Source organism: Arachis ipaensis, chromosome B8 (assembly GCF_059453495.1).
Source record: "Arachis ipaensis isolate K30076 ecotype BB chromosome B8, ASM5945349v1, whole genome shotgun sequence".
NCBI lineage: Eukaryota > Viridiplantae > Streptophyta > Magnoliopsida > Fabales > Fabaceae > Arachis > Arachis ipaensis.
The window spans coordinates 12,270,452-12,288,645 of record NC_142443.1 but is presented as its reverse complement, the minus strand read 5'-3'; the positions used below and the strand labels follow the sequence as shown (position 1 = coordinate 12,288,645).

The 18,194-nt window shown below is 36.6% G+C and overlaps 2 protein-coding genes across 5 annotated transcripts; one reads left to right on the top strand and one right to left on the bottom strand.

Moving 5' to 3' along the window:
* Positions 1 to 4,123: 4,123 nt before the first annotated feature.
* Positions 4,124 to 6,769, top strand: LOC107612361 (ADP/ATP translocase 1, mitochondrial). Of its 4 annotated transcripts, none has more exons than XM_016314111.3 (4): positions 4,124 to 4,243; positions 4,632 to 5,099; positions 5,565 to 5,939; positions 6,211 to 6,769. In XM_016314111.3, exons 2-4 carry the CDS (start codon positions 4,653 to 4,655, stop codon positions 6,508 to 6,510), a joined length of 1,122 nt encoding a protein of 373 aa, XP_016169597.1. In that variant the 5' UTR covers positions 4,124 to 4,243; positions 4,632 to 4,652; the 3' UTR covers positions 6,511 to 6,769. The 4 variants fall into 4 exon arrangements, with proteins under 4 accessions (XP_016169597.1, XP_016169596.1, XP_016169594.1 ...); XM_016314110.3 differs by having other exon boundaries at positions 4,152 to 4,269; XM_016314108.3 differs by having other exon boundaries at positions 4,164 to 4,283.
* Positions 6,770 to 7,017: 248 nt separating this feature from the next.
* LOC107612360 (transmembrane E3 ubiquitin-protein ligase FLY2) lies at positions 7,018 to 12,753 on the bottom strand. Its single transcript, XM_016314107.3, has 14 exons — positions 12,170 to 12,753; positions 11,278 to 11,347; positions 10,647 to 10,774; positions 10,406 to 10,521; positions 10,151 to 10,211; positions 9,832 to 9,898; positions 9,667 to 9,744; positions 9,242 to 9,399; positions 9,097 to 9,156; positions 8,853 to 8,946; positions 8,494 to 8,661; positions 7,889 to 8,217; positions 7,589 to 7,705; positions 7,018 to 7,501 (listed from the first exon to the last, which is right to left on the bottom strand). The coding sequence occupies exons 1-14, from the start codon at positions 12,308 to 12,310 to the stop codon at positions 7,400 to 7,402; spliced, it is 1,689 nt and encodes a 562-aa protein (XP_016169593.1). The 5' UTR covers positions 12,311 to 12,753; the 3' UTR covers positions 7,018 to 7,399.
* Between the last annotated feature and the right edge of the window lie 5,441 nt (positions 12,754 to 18,194).

Genomic DNA, 18,194 nt, shown 5'->3' with positions numbered 1-18,194 from the left:
TTTCTGGACATTTTTTTGTAAAAACAGCTAAACAGGGCTTTAAAATAGTATTTTTTTTTTAATTATGCGGATATACTCGATATCCGATCCGATCGGATCCAACCTGAAAAATTGCAGATATCGTATCCGATGAGTACAGTACGGATCAGATAGAATTATAGGCTATATCCAATCCGATCCGTATGCAGCCTTAGCAACCACAAATTAATTAACGGAGCCACTCAGATAAAGAGGTCTAAAACGTCTTTTTTTAAAAATATCTTTTAGTAATTAAAATTTAATACATATAATCGATTAAACCGTGTTATTTTTATCAAAATTAGGCTGGACAAATTAATTTGACCGAAAAATAATAAATCAAATTTTGAACTAATCTAAAGTAATATTAATTTTTATAAAAAATACTACAATACCTTTATTATAGAAAATGACTAAAATACTTATTTATATATATATATATATATATATATATTTTTTTTGAAAAATCTAAATCCTAATCCTATGACCACAGAGAAATAAAGGGCTAGAATTTAAGATTCTCAAAATTAATATATATATATATATAAAAGTCATTTTCTATATATAAAAGTCATTTTCTATAATAAGGATATTATAGTTATTTTCTATAAAAAAATAATATTAATTTAGACCGTTCAAGATTTAATTCATTATTTTTTTAGTCAAATTAATTTGTCTAGTCTAATTTTAACAAAAGAACACAGTTTTTGGTGACTGAAATAAATTAAACAAAGAAAAACAAAAGAAACAAAACAAGGAACTGCTTAAATAGAGGGACAGTCCCGTTTAAGACTACTCTTAAACTCCTCCCAAGGTGAAAGAAGCTCCACATGCGAAAGTTGTAACTTCATCGCCATCTTTGCCATAGTATCTGCCACCGTGTTTGCATCTCTCATAATCAAACGAAAGTCAACACGCCAATTCCAATGCATGATATCTCTTATTTTGAGCACCAGTGGATCAATAAACCCAAAACCATCTTGAGTAACAAGATTAAATGCTTCCACACAATCTGTCTCACAAATAACATCTCGTTGACCCACATCCCAAGCTAAGAGATATCCTCTCCAAATAGCAAACAATTCTCCTTGAAGAATACTATTACTCTCAATCATTCCCAAACACCCCCTTTGCCAGCTCCCATTACAATCTCTAATAACACAAGCAAAACCAACACTATCACCCGAACCAAAATAACTAGCATCACAATTAATCTTAAAAGTACCAATGGATGGGGGATTCCAAAAACCATTTAGAGTAGAGGGAAGGGACATACGTTGTAATTCAAAAATATTTCTAAGCTCCTTTTCTGAAGTTAATGCCAGACAAATGACTTTTTCCGGAGGCCAAGTTTCGTGGGGATTAAAGATGTCGTTATTCCTTGCTCGCCATATCCACCAAAGTCCCGAAAAGAACTTGAACGGGTGCTCTCTGCTATGATACAAGAACCAGTTCTTCAAATCCAAAGGATGACAAGGAATATCCAACCTTTGCCAGACAAGCTGAGCTTTTGGACAATCCCGAATACAATGTATAACCGATTCCTGGCTAGAAAGACATCTTGGACACCTATCCGATGACGACATCCCTCTTCTAAAGCGAAAACTTGCAGTAGGAAGAGCCTCCTTAAGACACAACCAAGCCAAAAACTTATGCTTTTCCGGAACAAGCTGACGCCAAAGCCAAAGCCAATTCTCCCTCTCCTCCCAACCAAACAGCTGCTTACACAACCACAAGTAACCATTGCGTGAGTCATAGACTTTGGCAGCAGACCCACTCCAATACCAACCCACTTCCAGACCTGCTTGTTCATCTGGATTGTAAGAGAGAATATTATCTTTCAGATTTTGAGATAAAGGAGAATAAAGAGTATCCAAATGCCACCTACCAACCGACCAAATATCCTGTATCCGGAGATTCGAATCAGAAATGTGGACATAATCCATCTCATTAGATAACCGTCCTTCTCTCCTCCAGCTAGAAAACCAAAAATTCTGGTTCAAATCTCCAATACACCAAGCAAACCCATCCTTCAACACTTTCCAAGCCTTGCAAAGACACCTCCAAATGGGAGAGTCCTTGTTCTTAGGATAACTAAAACAGTCATATAGAGATGATCGGTATTTGGCATCCAATAATTGGACCCATAGCTTGTTTGGCTGCTGGAAAAAAGTCCAAACTAGCTTCCCAAGAAGAGCAATATTTACACAATAAGGATCTCTAATCCCCAAACCTCCATATTTTTTTGGAGTAACCAGTACCTTCCAACTAACAAGATTCAATCCTCTTCCATCAACTTGTCCTTTCCAAAGAAAATTCCTCATCATAGACTCCAATTTACTAATGATTCCTTTGGGAAAAATAGAGACCTGCATCTGGTACGTGGGAATAGCAGCGGCAACAGAATTAACCAAGCAGAGTCTACCAGCCCGATTGAGTAAACTCCCTTTCCAGCTTGCTAGCCTACTCCGAATCTTATCAAGGACATCATTGAAAGCTGAACGAGTCACCCTAGAATGGCTAAGGGTAACTCAAGATACTTGCCCAAATCCTGGACAAATCTGATAGAGGATACCCCAGTGAAAACCTCTTTCCTTGTTGCAGAGACATTCTTGGAGCAAAGCGCTTTAGACTTCTCCACATTAATCTTCATCCCAGATGCTTTGCAAAAAGTCTCTAAAACCAACATCACATTTTGCACTTGTCTCTTTGTAGCTTTACAGAATAGAAGCAAGTCATCCGCAAACATTAAATGGGATATTCTTGGTCCCCCTCTAGAAATAGCAACCGGCTCCCACAAGCCCAAATCAACCTGATGACTAATAAAGCATGCCAGTCGCTCCATACACAACACAAAAAGATAGGGTGACATAGGGTCTCCTTGTCTAAGACCTCGGCTAGGAGTAAAGCCATTCAGACGACTCCCATTCCAAAGAATAGATAAGGAAGAAGCAGTGACACAATTCATAATCAAATTAAGTGTAGGAATAGGAAAACCAAAGCTCTTAAGGGTATGAGCTAAAAACCTCCAGTCAACTCTGTCATAAGCTTTCTCCAGATCAATCTTAAAGGCCAGTGTGCCTTTCTTTGATTTAGTCTTCTTCATAAAGTGGAGGACTTCTTGAGCAATAATGATGTTGTCAGGAGTTCCTCGTCCCGGAATAAATCCTCCTTGAAGCGAGCCAATAATCTCCGCAAGATGAGGACGAAGCCTATTAACAAGGACCTTCGTGATGATCTTGTAAACTACATTGCAGAGATTAATCGGCCTGAAATCTTTCATAGATACCGGTGATTCAACCTTTGGAATGAGAACCAGTAAAGTCTCCAACATTCTCGGATCAAGAGTAACACCGGAGAATGCCTGCTTAACCATCTTCCAAACATCAAGACCAATGATCTCCCAATATTCTTTGAAGAAGAAAGCTTGAAACCCATCCGGACCTGGAGCTTTAAAAGAGTTCATGTGAAAAACAGCTGTTTTGACTTCCTCCATAGTAACTGGTGCCGTAAGATTATTGCAAGCTTCCTCATTCAGAGAAGGAAGAGGCACATCACCAAGGCAACCCAAATCAACATCATCCAAATGACAGAATAAGCTTTTATAGAAAGACTCTGCTTCTTGACTCAGAACCTCTGGATCAGTTTTCCACACTCCATCCTTGAGAAAAAGGCCATGAATCTTATTATGCTTCCTTCGCGCAAGAGTTTGAATATGAAAGAATCTTGTATTCCTATCCCCAAACCTTACCCACTGCTCTCTGGACTTTTGGAACCATAGGAGCTCTTCTTGCACTAGAGTATTATTATAATCATCAAGACAAAAGAACACAGTTTGATTATCAAAAAATATTTTTAAAAAAGATATTTTAGATGTCTTTCTTTAAATGACTCTCGTTAATTAAACTTTTCTTTTTAAAAAAAAAAAAAAAAAAAAAAAGCCTTATGTTATAGGTGTCAGCTGAAGATTAAATTAAAGTGCACTTTGGCTTTGGTCTCCAAAGTCCGAAGTTTCGTGAACGGCCTGAACTTTTCGTCTGTTAGGTGATAGGTGGGGACATGTCGGAGAAAAGGAATAAAGAAATGGGCAAAATTGTCATTAAATAACAGCCTTACGTGGCTCGTTCCGGTGCTGTGTTGGTTCTCCCAAGTCCCACGTTTACAGACACTTAAGTGAGTTGTCTCAGCTAGTTCGAGTCCCTTCCAAGTTCGGAACCGTTTTCGTGTAACAACACTTCCTCCATTTTCCTTGTATTGTAAATCAAGTACCAGATTCTGTTACTCAACCTTACTATATATTTCTAATAATATTTTTCGTTGTTTCTTTTCTTTTCACGATTTTCCCGCGTTAATTAGTTACTACTTAGTTCGTTACATAGATAACTAGCTAGCTGGTGGTTTGATTAATTGATTTACATAATAGGATCCTACCTTTGATTTGTACTAAAAATTCATCATGCTAGATCAACTTAATCTAAATTTATGTATATGATATATGGCATAAGCATTACGAGACTAGAAAAAGAGTATAGTTTAAACACTATTATTATTTGAACAGAGCCGTTATCATTATTTGAATTTGTTATATGATTTGTGATTTGAATTGTTGATAGGTCACAGTGTAAACAGAAATCATGGAGGGTGGACCTTATATGATGCAGCATCCATCAATATCACAGAAGCTAGGTGGAGGATCTTTTCTTGTGTCCAAGCTTGCCACTGGATTTCACTCAAGAAACTCTTCCAGCAGTGGCATTTACCTCAATGGCTTTGTGGCCGTGACCCCGATGGTATCGCCGGTCACAGCTTACTCTCCGGCGGAGAAAGGAGGAGCTACTACTTCTTTCATAGTGGATTTTCTGATGGGAGGAGTGTCTGCTGCTGTGTCTAAGACTGCGGCCGCGCCGATCGAGAGAGTTAAGCTGCTAATTCAGAACCAGGATGAGATGCTCAAGACTGGTCGGTTGTCTCATCCGTACAAGGGAATTGGTGATTGTTTTGCTAGAACTATTAAGGATGAAGGGATGCTTTCACTTTGGAGAGGAAACACTGCTAATGTTATCAGATACTTCCCTACTCAGGTTCTTTATTCCCTCCTCTTTATTTTAAAATGTAAAATTTGTATGTGATATGTCACATGTGCCCGTGACCTCTAGGTGAGTATGGGGAGATTATGCCATTTGAGTTATATCTCGAGTTTGTTATTATCATCATTAGCATAAATAAAAGAATTCACATTTATGTTTTGAATTATAGATGTGAATTTTATGGGCAGAGATGAGATGAAACAAATTTTACTCTTGTTTGAAAAAATTCTGTCGGGTTATGCTAGCTAACCAATGACTTTTTTGAACAATATGAAGAACCACCAATCAAATAAAAACACACTACACTTTTAAATTACCCACCTAAATCTTAATATTAAAATAATCATCCACACACATAATAAAATGAACATCCAATATATCCATTGTTCACATTGTTTAGTATTTTCATTATTTGCCTATACTTTTCCAATTCTGTATTATGTTTTCATTTCTCTGCAGGCGCTGAACTTTGCTTTCAAGGATTATTTTAAGAAGCTCTTCAACTTCAAGAAAGACAGAGATGGCTATTGGAAATGGTTTGCTGGGAACTTGGCATCTGGTGGGGCTGCCGGAGCTTCTTCCCTCTTGTTTGTTTATTCTTTGGACTTTGCCAGAACTCGTTTGGCCAATGATGCCAAGGTTGCTGCTAAGCAGGGTGGTCAAAGGCAGTTCAATGGCTTGATTGATGTTTACACCAAAACCATTAAATCCGATGGTATCACTGGCCTTTATCGCGGATTCACCATCTCTTGTGTTGGGATTGTTGTGTATCGTGGTCTCTATTTCGGAATGTATGATTCTTTGAAACCAGTGGTTCTGGTCGATGGCTTGCAGGTTCGTGCAAAATCTGAATTTCAAATCTAGTATGTTGTAACTTGTAGAAAAAGGTAACTAATCTCATGAAATTGTCTTTTATGTGAAGATTATGGTTGAGAATTATTAAATAACAATTTAATCAAACGTGTCATTTAACGATTTTCACCTATCATCTTTACGGGAAGACAATTTCATGTGAGTAGCTACAGTGAAAAAAATGAATTGACATAGTATCCTAGACTACTCATACAATGCTTTTTACTTACTATAACTTTGTACTTGTTAACAGGATAGTTTCTTTGCAAGTTTCTTTTTGGGTTGGGGGATCACAATAGGTGCTGGCTTGGCCTCTTACCCAATTGATACTGTTCGTAGAAGAATGATGATGACATCCGGAGAAGCCGTGAAATACAGCGGCTCTGTGGATGCATTCAAGCAGATCATCGCCAAAGAGGGTGCTAAGTCACTCTTCAAAGGTGCCGGTGCAAACATATTGCGTGCTGTTGCAGGTGCCGGTGTGCTTGCCGGCTATGACAAGCTACAGCTCCTCTTGTTTGGAAAGAAATATGGTTCTGGTGGTGGAGGCTAAGATATACAGATAATGATGAAAGAAACTATATGGGACAGTATGTTGAATCTCATTCATGCTGAAAATAAATAATAACTATTTGAGCTTTCTCAGAGTTTATAGACTCGGATATTTAGAAACCATAGTTTTTTTTAAATTGTTTGTGGGTACATGTCTGGAGCTTGTAGCTTGAGTGGTTATGATGACCATTTTGGTTGAAATAATTGAAGACTCCTGTTCACTTGTGTTCCATTGAAGGTAAGTTCTCTGTTCTTTGTTATTTATCACTATCAATTTTTCATATATTTTTTGGATCAATGTATCTTAATATAGTACGAAAGTGTTGGTGCCACATGAAAAAGATAAAGAAAGAGAAACTAACAAATATTTTCACTAATGTGCAACGGTGCAATCTATTTTAGGAAGTTAGAATGGGAATCACAAATGACAAAAAGAATAAAGATTACATTTCGTGTTAAAAGGTAAAATTACAATTTTGTCTTTTCTTTTGCACCTTAAAGAAAAACGTTAGAAGATTAATACCTTTTTTGGATTTATTTTGCATTTGATCTAATAAAATGTTGGTAGCTTAACATTTTTCTTTACATAAACCATACTCACAGCATCTGGAATATGGTGGAAAAATCAAGTTACAAAATTTCTATAAGAAAAAGAAAGGGTTAACATAAAACCCATGTGAGGCAATCGTAGTTAGCTCACATGGGGTGTTGGTGTAACAAAAATAAAACTTAATAAACCTTCACTTCTGCCACCTAATATTGAAAGCAAAACAATGTAAAGAAGTTGGATGTAACTACGGCCTAAGCATGTTACCAGAACTCCAGAAGTATCTATCAAGTTGAACAGGGTCAGTTGTTGGTCCTATTGAAATAAGCCACGAAAAATCACTTTATGCAGGCGGTAGCGAGCGCCGGCAAGTTGGGCACTCCATCTTTATGTCCATCCATCTTTGCAGACAACCAGAGTGAAAGAAATGATCACAAGGTGTCACCTGTGTAATAGTCTGCACATTAGGCTTAAATCCAGATTGTAGTTCTTAATTCGAGTTTAACAAAGGTTTAAGTTTATATTGACATACCATGCAATCATTAGACCGTTGATTAAGATCAATGGATGTCATGCAAATAACACAATCCATAGCGTGTCTTGGATCTTGATTAAACCTCCTATAATAGCTGTACTTCTCAGGTAGTATCTGCGAATCATGAAAGAAACAAAGATAGAGAAAAGATTCATGCAAGTGTTCCACAGATCACAATAGTGAGAGTTTGGATATTGCCATCTTCGCCGCAGAGTCGTGCTCATGATCAGAAGAATTTGATGAAATCATCTGAATGTGTAAGTGGTCATAAAGCAACAAGAAGACAGTTGGCCTAACCTGGCGAGGGATGAACCACCGTGAGCCGAGATAATGCTGAAGAAGAAGAACTGAAGCTTGAAGGCCAATAAATGCAGCCAACGAAACACACCAGCTCTTGTCCGGCTGTATGCGCATGAAGTTGTTTGGGCAACCAAAAACATATAGCGGGATTGCTAAGCGAGTAACAGATATCCCAAGGATATAATGAGGATGCAGCGGCTTGCGCGAGTCACGGATAACGTTGGTGATTATCTGAGGTATCCAAAAGGAGTATATAAGAAGAAGAATAGGTCTCAAATGGTGATGGAACTCGTACATGAGGAGAATGCCTCCTAACAGGATTCCATCTGCAGAGAAAGTGAAACCATTAAAATCCGGCCACATCATACAATGAATTCTTTATCATGCAGGCACTATTTCTTCACGAGCAATGCTAGAAGGCTATCATAATTTATTGTTTTTGGCCATCAGTTAGTCATCAATATTTAAAAGTATGAAATAAAATATGTTGTTGGATTACTAGACTAAAAGAATTGAGTTGATGGCTAAGTGATGACCAAAAACAATAAATTCTGATGATCTCCTAGCAGTTCTCAAACGTTTCATTCTAAATGAATACTTACAGAAACGGCTATATAAGACGGAAAGTTCGCGCCTCATTGCCTCCCAACCTTCTCCGCTACTCAAAGGCCTATTTGCCTTCCAGATGGTGAGGAGATATCTCATCTCAAATATTGAAAAGACGACGAACTTGAAAAATGCAGCAGTTGCAAAAGCATTAAACAAGGATTCTGCATTTCAGGCAGCAGCTATAATTATTAAAATGAGAATCTGATAAATACTACAAAATAAGATAATCAATGACTCAAGTCCGCTCTATTGCAACAATGGTAATAGCATATAAAAATCAATAAAAACATAACACTGCATTTTGTGGGTCATTCTCATTCATCAGTTTCAAGTTGTGAAATCTCAATTTTACCAACTAGTATTCCTGCAGTCAGATGTAAAAGGCAAAGATAAGCATCCATTATCGCCTGCTGGCCAATTAACAATATTGAAACCTTAGCAGCTCCCTGCGGAAATATCAAAATCATATTCACAGATTACTATGAAATCACGAAATAAATAGTATCTGATACATACATCCAAATTGAAGATTTACATATTAATTCCATTTTATAAATCCATGGCATATGAAATCTCAAATAAAAGTAAATTCTTACAGATTGAGTGCTGCTATGCTCCATTTGACGAATCAGTAGAAGAACTTGCAAGAAAGAAACCTGATATATGTACGTTAAGGAACTAACAGGGTTATGAACAACAACAAATAATAATGCTGTAAGAATATCCATGATTGAAGGATACAAAAGTAACCATCAAGGTATAGTTCACTGCTTTGTTATAGTACACCTCAATGTTGACAGAAGTTGTATTTAACAGTAAAGGTGAGAAACAGTCCCCATCATCATCCGTGGAGGGACTCTCCATCAAACCTTCGAGGTGAAAACGATCATGTTCTCCTTCTATAGGAAATAATATAAGCACATGGTAAATCATCCGGTAAAAAATATACAAAAATATAATCATTATCAATAAAAAGAATGATCTCAATGGATAAAAACAAAATGAGGAAAACTCATTGTGCAATGTACAAACAATTCTTTTCCTACTGAACATGTAATATCCGGAATTGGTTATATTAGAATGGAAGAGCACCAAAAGGAAGATATTAATGTTAAATATTTTTATTGTGAGGAAGTCAATAAGTATTGAAATGCCGGGGAAAGTACCATTTTTGGTTGATGGTAAGCGTGAAAGCTGTGCAGCAATTTCAATATTACAATGTTTCTCCATGTCATGCATTGGAGCTGCAGCAGAGAAAAAGAATAGCAAGTCAATAATACCACAAAATTATGGGAAATTCCTTCAGTGTATTAGTATGGGAGATAAATTACAATGTTTCTTTCTCCACATCTTATCTCGGGAAGAATCTTGCAGTACCTGAGATGAGAAAACTCCAAGCTGTGTATAATACATGTAGCAGATAATTACTTTGGATGCTCACTTTTTTAAAAATAAATAAATAAAAGAGAAAATTTGTTAAGATGAAGAGAAGGAAAGTACAAGGAACTTGGAGTGTAAGAAATTCTCCATAGTGATCTACTAGTTAATAAGAGAAAATATTTAAAGCTACAAGGGGGGGGGGGGAGGAGGTATTCTACAAAAAATATACAAAATGTAAACATCAAGGATACATAAAAAAATGATGGTTACCAGATGGTATGGATTGGATAAAATATAATCTCCATCCTGATTCAATTCTCCCTCTTTTCCACTGCAATAGTAGGAAAGAAACTCTTGAGCATATTCAAAAGAGTAAGGACATTTTAGGCATTTCTTTGCAAATACAACAGAGCATTAAAGAACATATTCAAGGTGAAATTCTAAATATAAACAAGCATGATAACATTCGCCAACTTGCACGATTAATATGTAAACTTGAGTAGACATTTATATTATGAAAATCACCTGTTGGCTACCATTCGAAGCTGTCTAAAAGGCCATATATATACACCTTCCACTCTGATCTGGGCACCACCAACATTATATTCATTGTCAAACACATCATGGAATATAATAACCCCCTGAGGAAAAAGCATGAATATGTTTGTTAATTAGCTATTCGGTATATGGCACATGATAGAACAATTAAGAAGCTATATGAGTTACGATAGCTGAATTTCTGTGAAATGTATATTTCAATTCTCACCTGAACGTAATGTACTCCAGTTATCTTCGTTGGTGTACTAACTAATTCAATTACAGAATTACCAGTTGTTTTTCTGATGTCTGGAAATCTGGAAGAGCCATTTGCGGCATCTGAAAACTTCCAACTCCCTGCATTAACGAGGTCAATATACAAAAACAGTCTCAGACTTTACAAACAAACACACCGTTGTAAATGAACCAAGTATTATAACTCACACTATTCGAAGTGAAGAACAAAACCTTTTTAAATTACATGATCTGTCCAAATGCCATAAGTTCATTTTGATAATTCATGGAAACATCTTAGCCTATACCTAGGTGCTGCCCCCCTTTCCCATATATTATCTGCCCGAGAATAGTTAGTAAAAAATGTATTTAAAGTAACTTAAGCCAAAAGATAAGAAGCTTATGATTAGCATTTAGACCGTTTTGTCTTCAAAGAAAACATTCTACTCCATGAAAGTGTCAACTCGTTAAAAAAGGTCAAACTGTCTCCTAAAAGCAGTACTTCAACTATACAAATGGACATATTAAACTTTAGAACAGCAGACCAAACCGCAACCTCAAGACAACAGCAAGCTACGAACACGAAAAAAAAAAAAATTGACTCAAGCTTCTTAAAGAATACAAACCTCTATAAGTTCCAGTTATGTTCCATTGTGAAAATGGACCACTATCAGTCTCATCTTTTCTTGTAAGCCACTGGGAGAAGCAATAAGAAAATGAAATTTGTTGAGTTCTTCTCCATTAAGATTTTGCCTCAATCACATAAATCACAATTTATCAAGTAAAATAATTTCTAATGATAATCCAGTGTTTAGGGAAGTTAAATATCAATAAAGTCAAAAAGCTATGGTCTGTGATCATGTCCTTGGATGTTACTAATTACTACTAACAAATCAGTAAAAACCACATGACAAAGTCATGTACATTTTTCTATAAACTTATTTGCAAATGATCTAGTTTGTTTTCAATTAGACGGCACAATGTTTTTCAGCTACTTCTACCACAGGTTCTAAAAATGTTTGAAACTGCAACACTTCGGAAGCAAAGAAATGTTTGGACAAAAAGAAATAACCCTGCAAATGCCCGTTGACAGTTATGATTGCTGATTGTTAAAAGAGCATTCTACAATAATCCATGGAAATTGAGCATAAAACTAGCCATGTATTATAGCAATGCCCTCCAATTATAAGTAAAGTGTGGAATGTATAAGTTTGTTGAATTCTCTCACTAAATAAATTATGCACTACTTTAGCACTACTTACAATATGTTCAAATACCTTTATCATCTTCCTTAAACCACATGGTTCCATATTTACAGCATCATTATTGCAAGAACACTACACTATGAATTTATTTCTAGTTTCTACTTTCAAACAGCAGAATAGCAGCTATAGCAACCCCTCACAGCTTGACAGTAAATGATCAACACTAAAAACTAAAAGACAACTTTTTTGGGTAAAATTTACAATATACATCCTCAAATTTTCCAGACATTCAAGAATCAAGATAGAAGCAAACCTCATCGCCCCAAGAACGAGTTCTTTCCCGTAAGGGTCTGAGACCAGTCACAGAGGGAAGAAACAGTAGAAAAATCCACCACCCAAATGCAATTCTTATACAAAGCTTGAATCTTTCACTGGGAACCATGTCAAATCTCATTCCCGAGATGTCGAAAAGAGAAGCTTTTCAACTCAAATTCAACGACCCAGTTCTGAGCTGAAGCTGATTAGAGCGAATCAAAGGGAATAACCCAGTACTCAACATAGTAATTAACTTAAGGAACAAAAAAATCAATAGAAAGGGGGTTGCTTGAAGAGGAGTCAAAAGGGGTAGAACCCAACGTTGATCAGATAGAAGAAAATGAAAGATTAACTACTCAATTGGTGACCAAAGAATGCAAAATTTGGAAGCAAACAACAAACAAGGGTGCTTTAGACAAGCTTAGTTTTTGAAAGAGAATGCGAAGCTTACGTTGTACAAATCAATAATCAAATTAGAAGTGAAAGCGAAAGATTACGGGAATTTTGTTGTAATGTTTGTTGCGGCATAGGTTGTTGACGAGTTCGATGTGTTGTGGTTTTTGGTAAACGGAGGTTCACTCCACGCTATTATTAATTTAATTTAATTTAATATTATTATTACTTGTTTCTTTGCACAGTTTATTACTCCTACTAATCAAATTCATTTTTGTGTTACATAATTACATTTTTACTGATACTATTGCAAATTTTATAATCATGGCCTTAATATATTGAGAAAGTTTTTTTTTAGGTAGTTTTATTACCTGAATATATGTATATCTGAAATTCTGAATGCTCCCTGCGATTTTTTGTCAGAAAAATCTTTTTTTTTTTGTTTGTCAGGAGTTTTTGTCAGTATCTGATTGCACAGTTATTTTCACCGTTTTTGGTCTGAACAAGTTTTCACATCTAAAGACTTTCGTAAGTAACTAGTAAACTGTTTTTCGTAAGAAACGCTAGCAAAAAAGTCAAAAAAAAAAAATGTTAGCAAAAGTAATTCCTAAGTCAAATTTTCATAAAAAGGCCCACATATTGAAGCCCACCATTGTAACGGTGTGTACTCATCTTGGTCCAAAAAAAAATATAAAATAAAGATATAGTAATAATAACCTTGTCAAAAAAGCAGCTGAAATTGGTCCAAGATGTTTGTACCAATTAAGAAATAGAGTTAATAGTCAAAATCATCTTTGAAAGATACCTCGATCTCCATCTGAAAGATAAAGTTAATCAAAATAGTCCCCCAAAGATATGCGAGTTATTCACGTTCGTCCTTCCGTCATCTCCTTCGCTGAGTTAACTAACGTTCGCTGACGTGTGACGTTAACTGCCACCGTGGCAGACAAGGAAAACGATGCAGTTTTGATTGAATGCCCTCCTAGCCCTGATGCGTCGTCGTTTTGTGTGCAGAAGAGATTCAAAATGTTGCAAAGTCTCACCACATCTCATAACAACTATCTCTCTATGTTTGGCTCCAAAATGTTTTGTCTCCCTCAAGCTATGCCCTAAGCGTTTCACCTTGCATTTGAACCACGCCATCAACCTTTGTTAGTGTTGGTTGACGATTAAAGCAGACTAGGTATCGCTACTGAAAACAGAGTTCATCGTCTCTTGGAGCAACATTGATTGCAGAAGAAGCAATCACGACGGTTAGAGGTAAGGCTGAAAGCTTTTTCATGTTTTTTGAGTCATTTTGTGGCATGATGTCTTCCTAGTGGTGTGCTGTATGTTTTCCTCTGATTTAAGGCAGGAGTTTGGGGTGGCTAAGGGTTTGTGTGACTGTTCTTGAAGATTTTGAGTGTGTCAGAATACTTTACTTTGACTGCCATTATGATAATTTTTGGTTATGGGTGTTTCATTTTAATGATGGTTCTTTTTCGTTGTTGCATGTTCATTTTGGGGTTAGGATTTGTTTTCTTATGATTGAGAATAGCTAGTGACAATCTGTGGGCTAAGGGTATTTTCGTTTTTGTTATTGTAGATGGAAGGTCCTCCGATGACTTTTATGTTTCACCATAGTGGATTGTTTAAAGGAATGTGGAAGGAGACATGATATATGAACCTGATAATACAGAGGTGTTGATGGATGTACACGCTTGATGTGTTCTTTGTAAGGGGTTACTATAAGGAGTTAGGTTACATTGAAGCTGGAAACTGTTGGTGAAAAGATCCTGGAGTTCCTCTTTCATCCGGGTTAAGAAGGTTAGTCACAGATGCAGACTTACTTGCAATGTGCAAGGATTGTAGGAGAAACCAATATGTAATCAATCTCTACCTTGAGAATTGTATTTCACAGCCTTGTATAGTAGACAACATGGAGGAGGATCTAGTGAATGTCGAAGCAAAAAGCTTGAAACAGAAGAAATCTTCCCAAGCTAAGAAGTGTAGTTCTCAACCTGCCAAGATGCCCACAACAATGGTTCCTCAGTCCAAGAAGCAAACCTCTCAGCCCAATAGACCAACCTTACAGCCTAACAAACCAACAATGAAGCCCTTTTTTCTGTGTGGGGGTACTTTATGTTTTTTGCACAAGGCAATTGAAGTTCCATTATAAACATTGTGGTTATCTGTGTAATTGAAAGTTGTATTCTGCCTTTTTATTTTGGTCTAGCCTTCTTTTCATCTTTGTATCCTCATGTAAAACCTTATGAATTTGCTATGGTATTTATCCTTAAGACAATGTGACATTTAGCCTTCTGTGGCAACACAAGGCTTAAGAGTACTTCGATTACTGATTCTATTCATGGCTTAATATATCTTACTGTAACAGTGATTCTAATTAGTTTGGAACATTTGATGGATAGTTTGGTCTTAATCTTAAAAAACCAAATGGAAACATCTATTCTCATTCAAGCCATTCAATTTATTACACCATGACATATCAACAGAATTTAGTTTACTTGGAACTACATAACAAACAACAAAGGATCACATTAATGACAACTACCACAAACATGAAAATTATTAGCAGTTTCAATGCTTTAACTTCAGCTTCCAAGCTGCCCAGTCTCCATGCCACCTTCAACCTCCATTCATCATAGTCACTTTCAACCTGCAAATCAGTCTGATAATCTTTCTTTGTTCCACCTTCAGTCACCCCTTGATAGTCATCATCATCGACCCACTTAAAGTAATTGCAGTGACTGCCCTTCTGCAAATTCAAAAATCAGAAAACAAAAAATTGAAAAATACCCAACAACAGAAAACAAGATGGAAAACCTTTAGCTTTTTCCACAACACTCACCCGGTACCTTGGACATTCATGGAATAGTCTATCTGAGTTCTCTGTTGTCCCAGATTTTTTTATCACATCCTTCAACCCACAGAAACATGATTCCCCATGAGTTTTTCTCCTGGTTCGCATTGAAGCGCTGGAACCATTACTGCCGTTCGACGGAAATGACACACCACCACTACGACCTCCATTTCCTGCCTCCATCCTCACTGCAAACCAACAATTTCAAGGTCTACCCAGGCATATGGTCCTCTGGTTGTTGAACGCGACTTATTTATCGTCGAATTTAGGATTAAGGTTCAAACACTAAGGGATTGATTTGAACTGTTTTAACATAGTTACCTTGTCAGCAATAGCAGGGCACACGTAGGCATCTGCCACGGTGGCAGTTAACATCACACGTCAGCGAACGTTAGCCAAATCATCGAAGGAGATGACGGAAGGACGAACTTGAATAACTCGCATATCTTTCGGGGATTGTTTTGGTTAACTTTTTCTTTTGGAGACTGAAATGGAGATCGAGGTATCTTTCAGGGACGATTTTGAATATTAACTCTTAAGGAATCAAAACATTTGGAAGAAACCTTGCCAACCTAAAATTAGCATTTTAGGTTGAAGTTCATGGTCTAAGAGAAAATTTTCAATAAGAGAAAATTCTCTCTCAATAGGAGAGTTCTTATTGAATATCAGGTTCTTCTCTAATATGGAGTTATCACCAATCCTCATTTATACCAATAATCTAACTACTTTAACAATCACTTATCTTTAGTATTACTAACAACCTAACTAGTCTTATAATCCGAACTGATCTCATAACCCGAACTAAGCTCATACTCTTACATAGACTTCCATACCAATAGCAAGACACAGACATAGAACATGCAAGAGATAAGCAATAGCAAGTGAAGGTAAAGTTAGACATAGACTCTATAGAAGGAAAAGTTATCAGTCTCAACAAACTAGGGGAGCTAGAATTCAAAGTCGATTGTCTCAACATAGTGGAAAAAGTTATCTCTAATAAAGTGATAAGTTATAAGGCATGCAGGAATGCTTTATTGGGAATGTGGGGCAATCCACCAGGTGTAGCTGTCACTGAGATAGGATTAAAGAAGATACTTTTCAGCTTCAAAGACAGGAAAAAAAGGGCTGCAAATACTTCAGAATGGATCGTGGAATGTGAGAGACAATCTGATTAATCTTTAGCTTTGGACAGAAGGTGAATCTGTGTTTGAAGTTAATCATGATTTTACGAAATTTTGGGTTCAAGTTCATGGTATTCTTGTTGACTACATGAGCAAGGAAACGACCATTTATATTGGGAACATGTTCGGAGTTGTTGCTGAAGTAGAAAACCCAAAGGTGGATGGAGTTCTTAGGAGATTTTTCTTGAGAATCAGAATAGGCATCAATATAACGAAGGCTCTTCCAACAGGATTTTGGTTAGCAAGAGACAAATCGTTAAACCTATAGGTATATTTTCAATATGACTGTGGCATCATTGGACATGAAAAAAAAAAAGCTACAAAAACCTAACAGCAATGGTGGTTTGGGATCTGACAAAGCTTAGATACTCAGCAGATTTAGAAGTTAGCAAGGTTCAATCTACTACATCCATGGGTGCTGGTAGCTCAAGACAAGGAGGATGAAAAGAGCAAGATGTAGAAGAAATAGCATGTGAACAACAAAGCATGAGAAGAGGGAGTGAGGACAAACAAGATACTGAAAAAAGTATGATCAAAGATGAGCAGAATTTGCAGTATGAATTAAAGGAAGAAGATTTCTTGAAAAATCAATTTGTGGAAGAGAATGAGAGAGAAAGAGCAGAGGGGCAAGTAAAGAAAACACAGAATATCCCAAATTTTCAGAGAATGAATACTAACCTAGAGGAATTAAGGGCAGTCTATATAATAGATAGTTCAGCAAGGGAGACCAGGGAAAATAATAAGGGAATAGAAAGACCAGCCCAACAAGAAGCTGAAGGAGAGTTCCAATAGAGGGTAAGATTTGGGTTAAATATTGACAAAAGGCCCAATAGAGAAACAACTCATGTTCAACTAAGCAAGCAGGCTGAAAAAGAGCCCAACATTGAAGATCCAACTAATTAGATCAGGAAAGAGTTAACTCAAAGAGAAAGAAAGAATCTAGATCAAAAGGAACATCACATATTTGAATCAAGCTATGAAGTCCACATCCCAAGGATAACAGAATATGAAGTAGTGATTCACAACAACTAGACAAATGGCAGCAATAGAGAAGTGCATGCTTAAAAAATAACTCCAGCATTATATAATGATTATGAGCTGATACACACACGTTGGAATTATAGGAACAACAAGGAGAAGTTGAGTGAGAACAATGAAAGAAGAAAGAAAGAGAAATACAAGCAAGACTATAAAGCAGAAAGTGGAGATATATATTATGTTAAATTAGCAAACGACGGCGAAGAAGAAGGAGGGAAGATGGTGGAGAATAACAGAGGGTCATCAGGGTGGAAAATTGAGCTAGCTAATTGTATGCAACAAAGTTTGAAACTTAAAAAGAAGAGAGAGGATAGACGCATATTGCAGATAGTTGGAGCAGCTTGGAAGGATGGCAATGAGAAAGATCCAGTGCAAAGTAGATAAAAAGATAGCTAATAAAAAAGAATAAATTACCATTTGTATCCATGAAAGATACAAACGCTGACAAATGTATCCATATAAGAATAAAACGACAATTGTACCCACGGAAGATAGCTTCCGTGTGCCAAGAATACCCCAATAGACCAATTGTGTAACCAACGTCCGGGTAC

Coding starts and splice junctions, on each gene's coding strand:
- LOC107612361 (XM_016314111.3), top strand. CDS start 4,653: ATGGAGGGTGGACCTTATATGATGCAGCATCCATCAATATCACAGAAG. Junction 5,100..5,564: donor TCAGATACTTCCCTACTCAG/GTTCTTTATTCC, acceptor ATTTCTCTGCAG/GCGCTGAACTTTGCTTTCAA. Junction 5,940..6,210: donor TTCTGGTCGATGGCTTGCAG/GTTCGTGCAAAA, acceptor ACTTGTTAACAG/GATAGTTTCTTTGCAAGTTT.
- LOC107612360 (XM_016314107.3), bottom strand. CDS start 12,310: ATGAGATTTGACATGGTTCCCAGTGAAAGATTCAAGCTTTGTATAAGA. Junction 10,212..10,405: donor CTTCGAATGGTAGCCAACAG/GTGATTTTCATA, acceptor CTACTATTGCAG/TGGAAAAGAGGGAGAATTGA. Junction 8,218..8,493: donor CGTCTTATATAGCCGTTTCT/GTAAGTATTCAT, acceptor CTTTCTCTGCAG/ATGGAATCCTGTTAGGAGGC.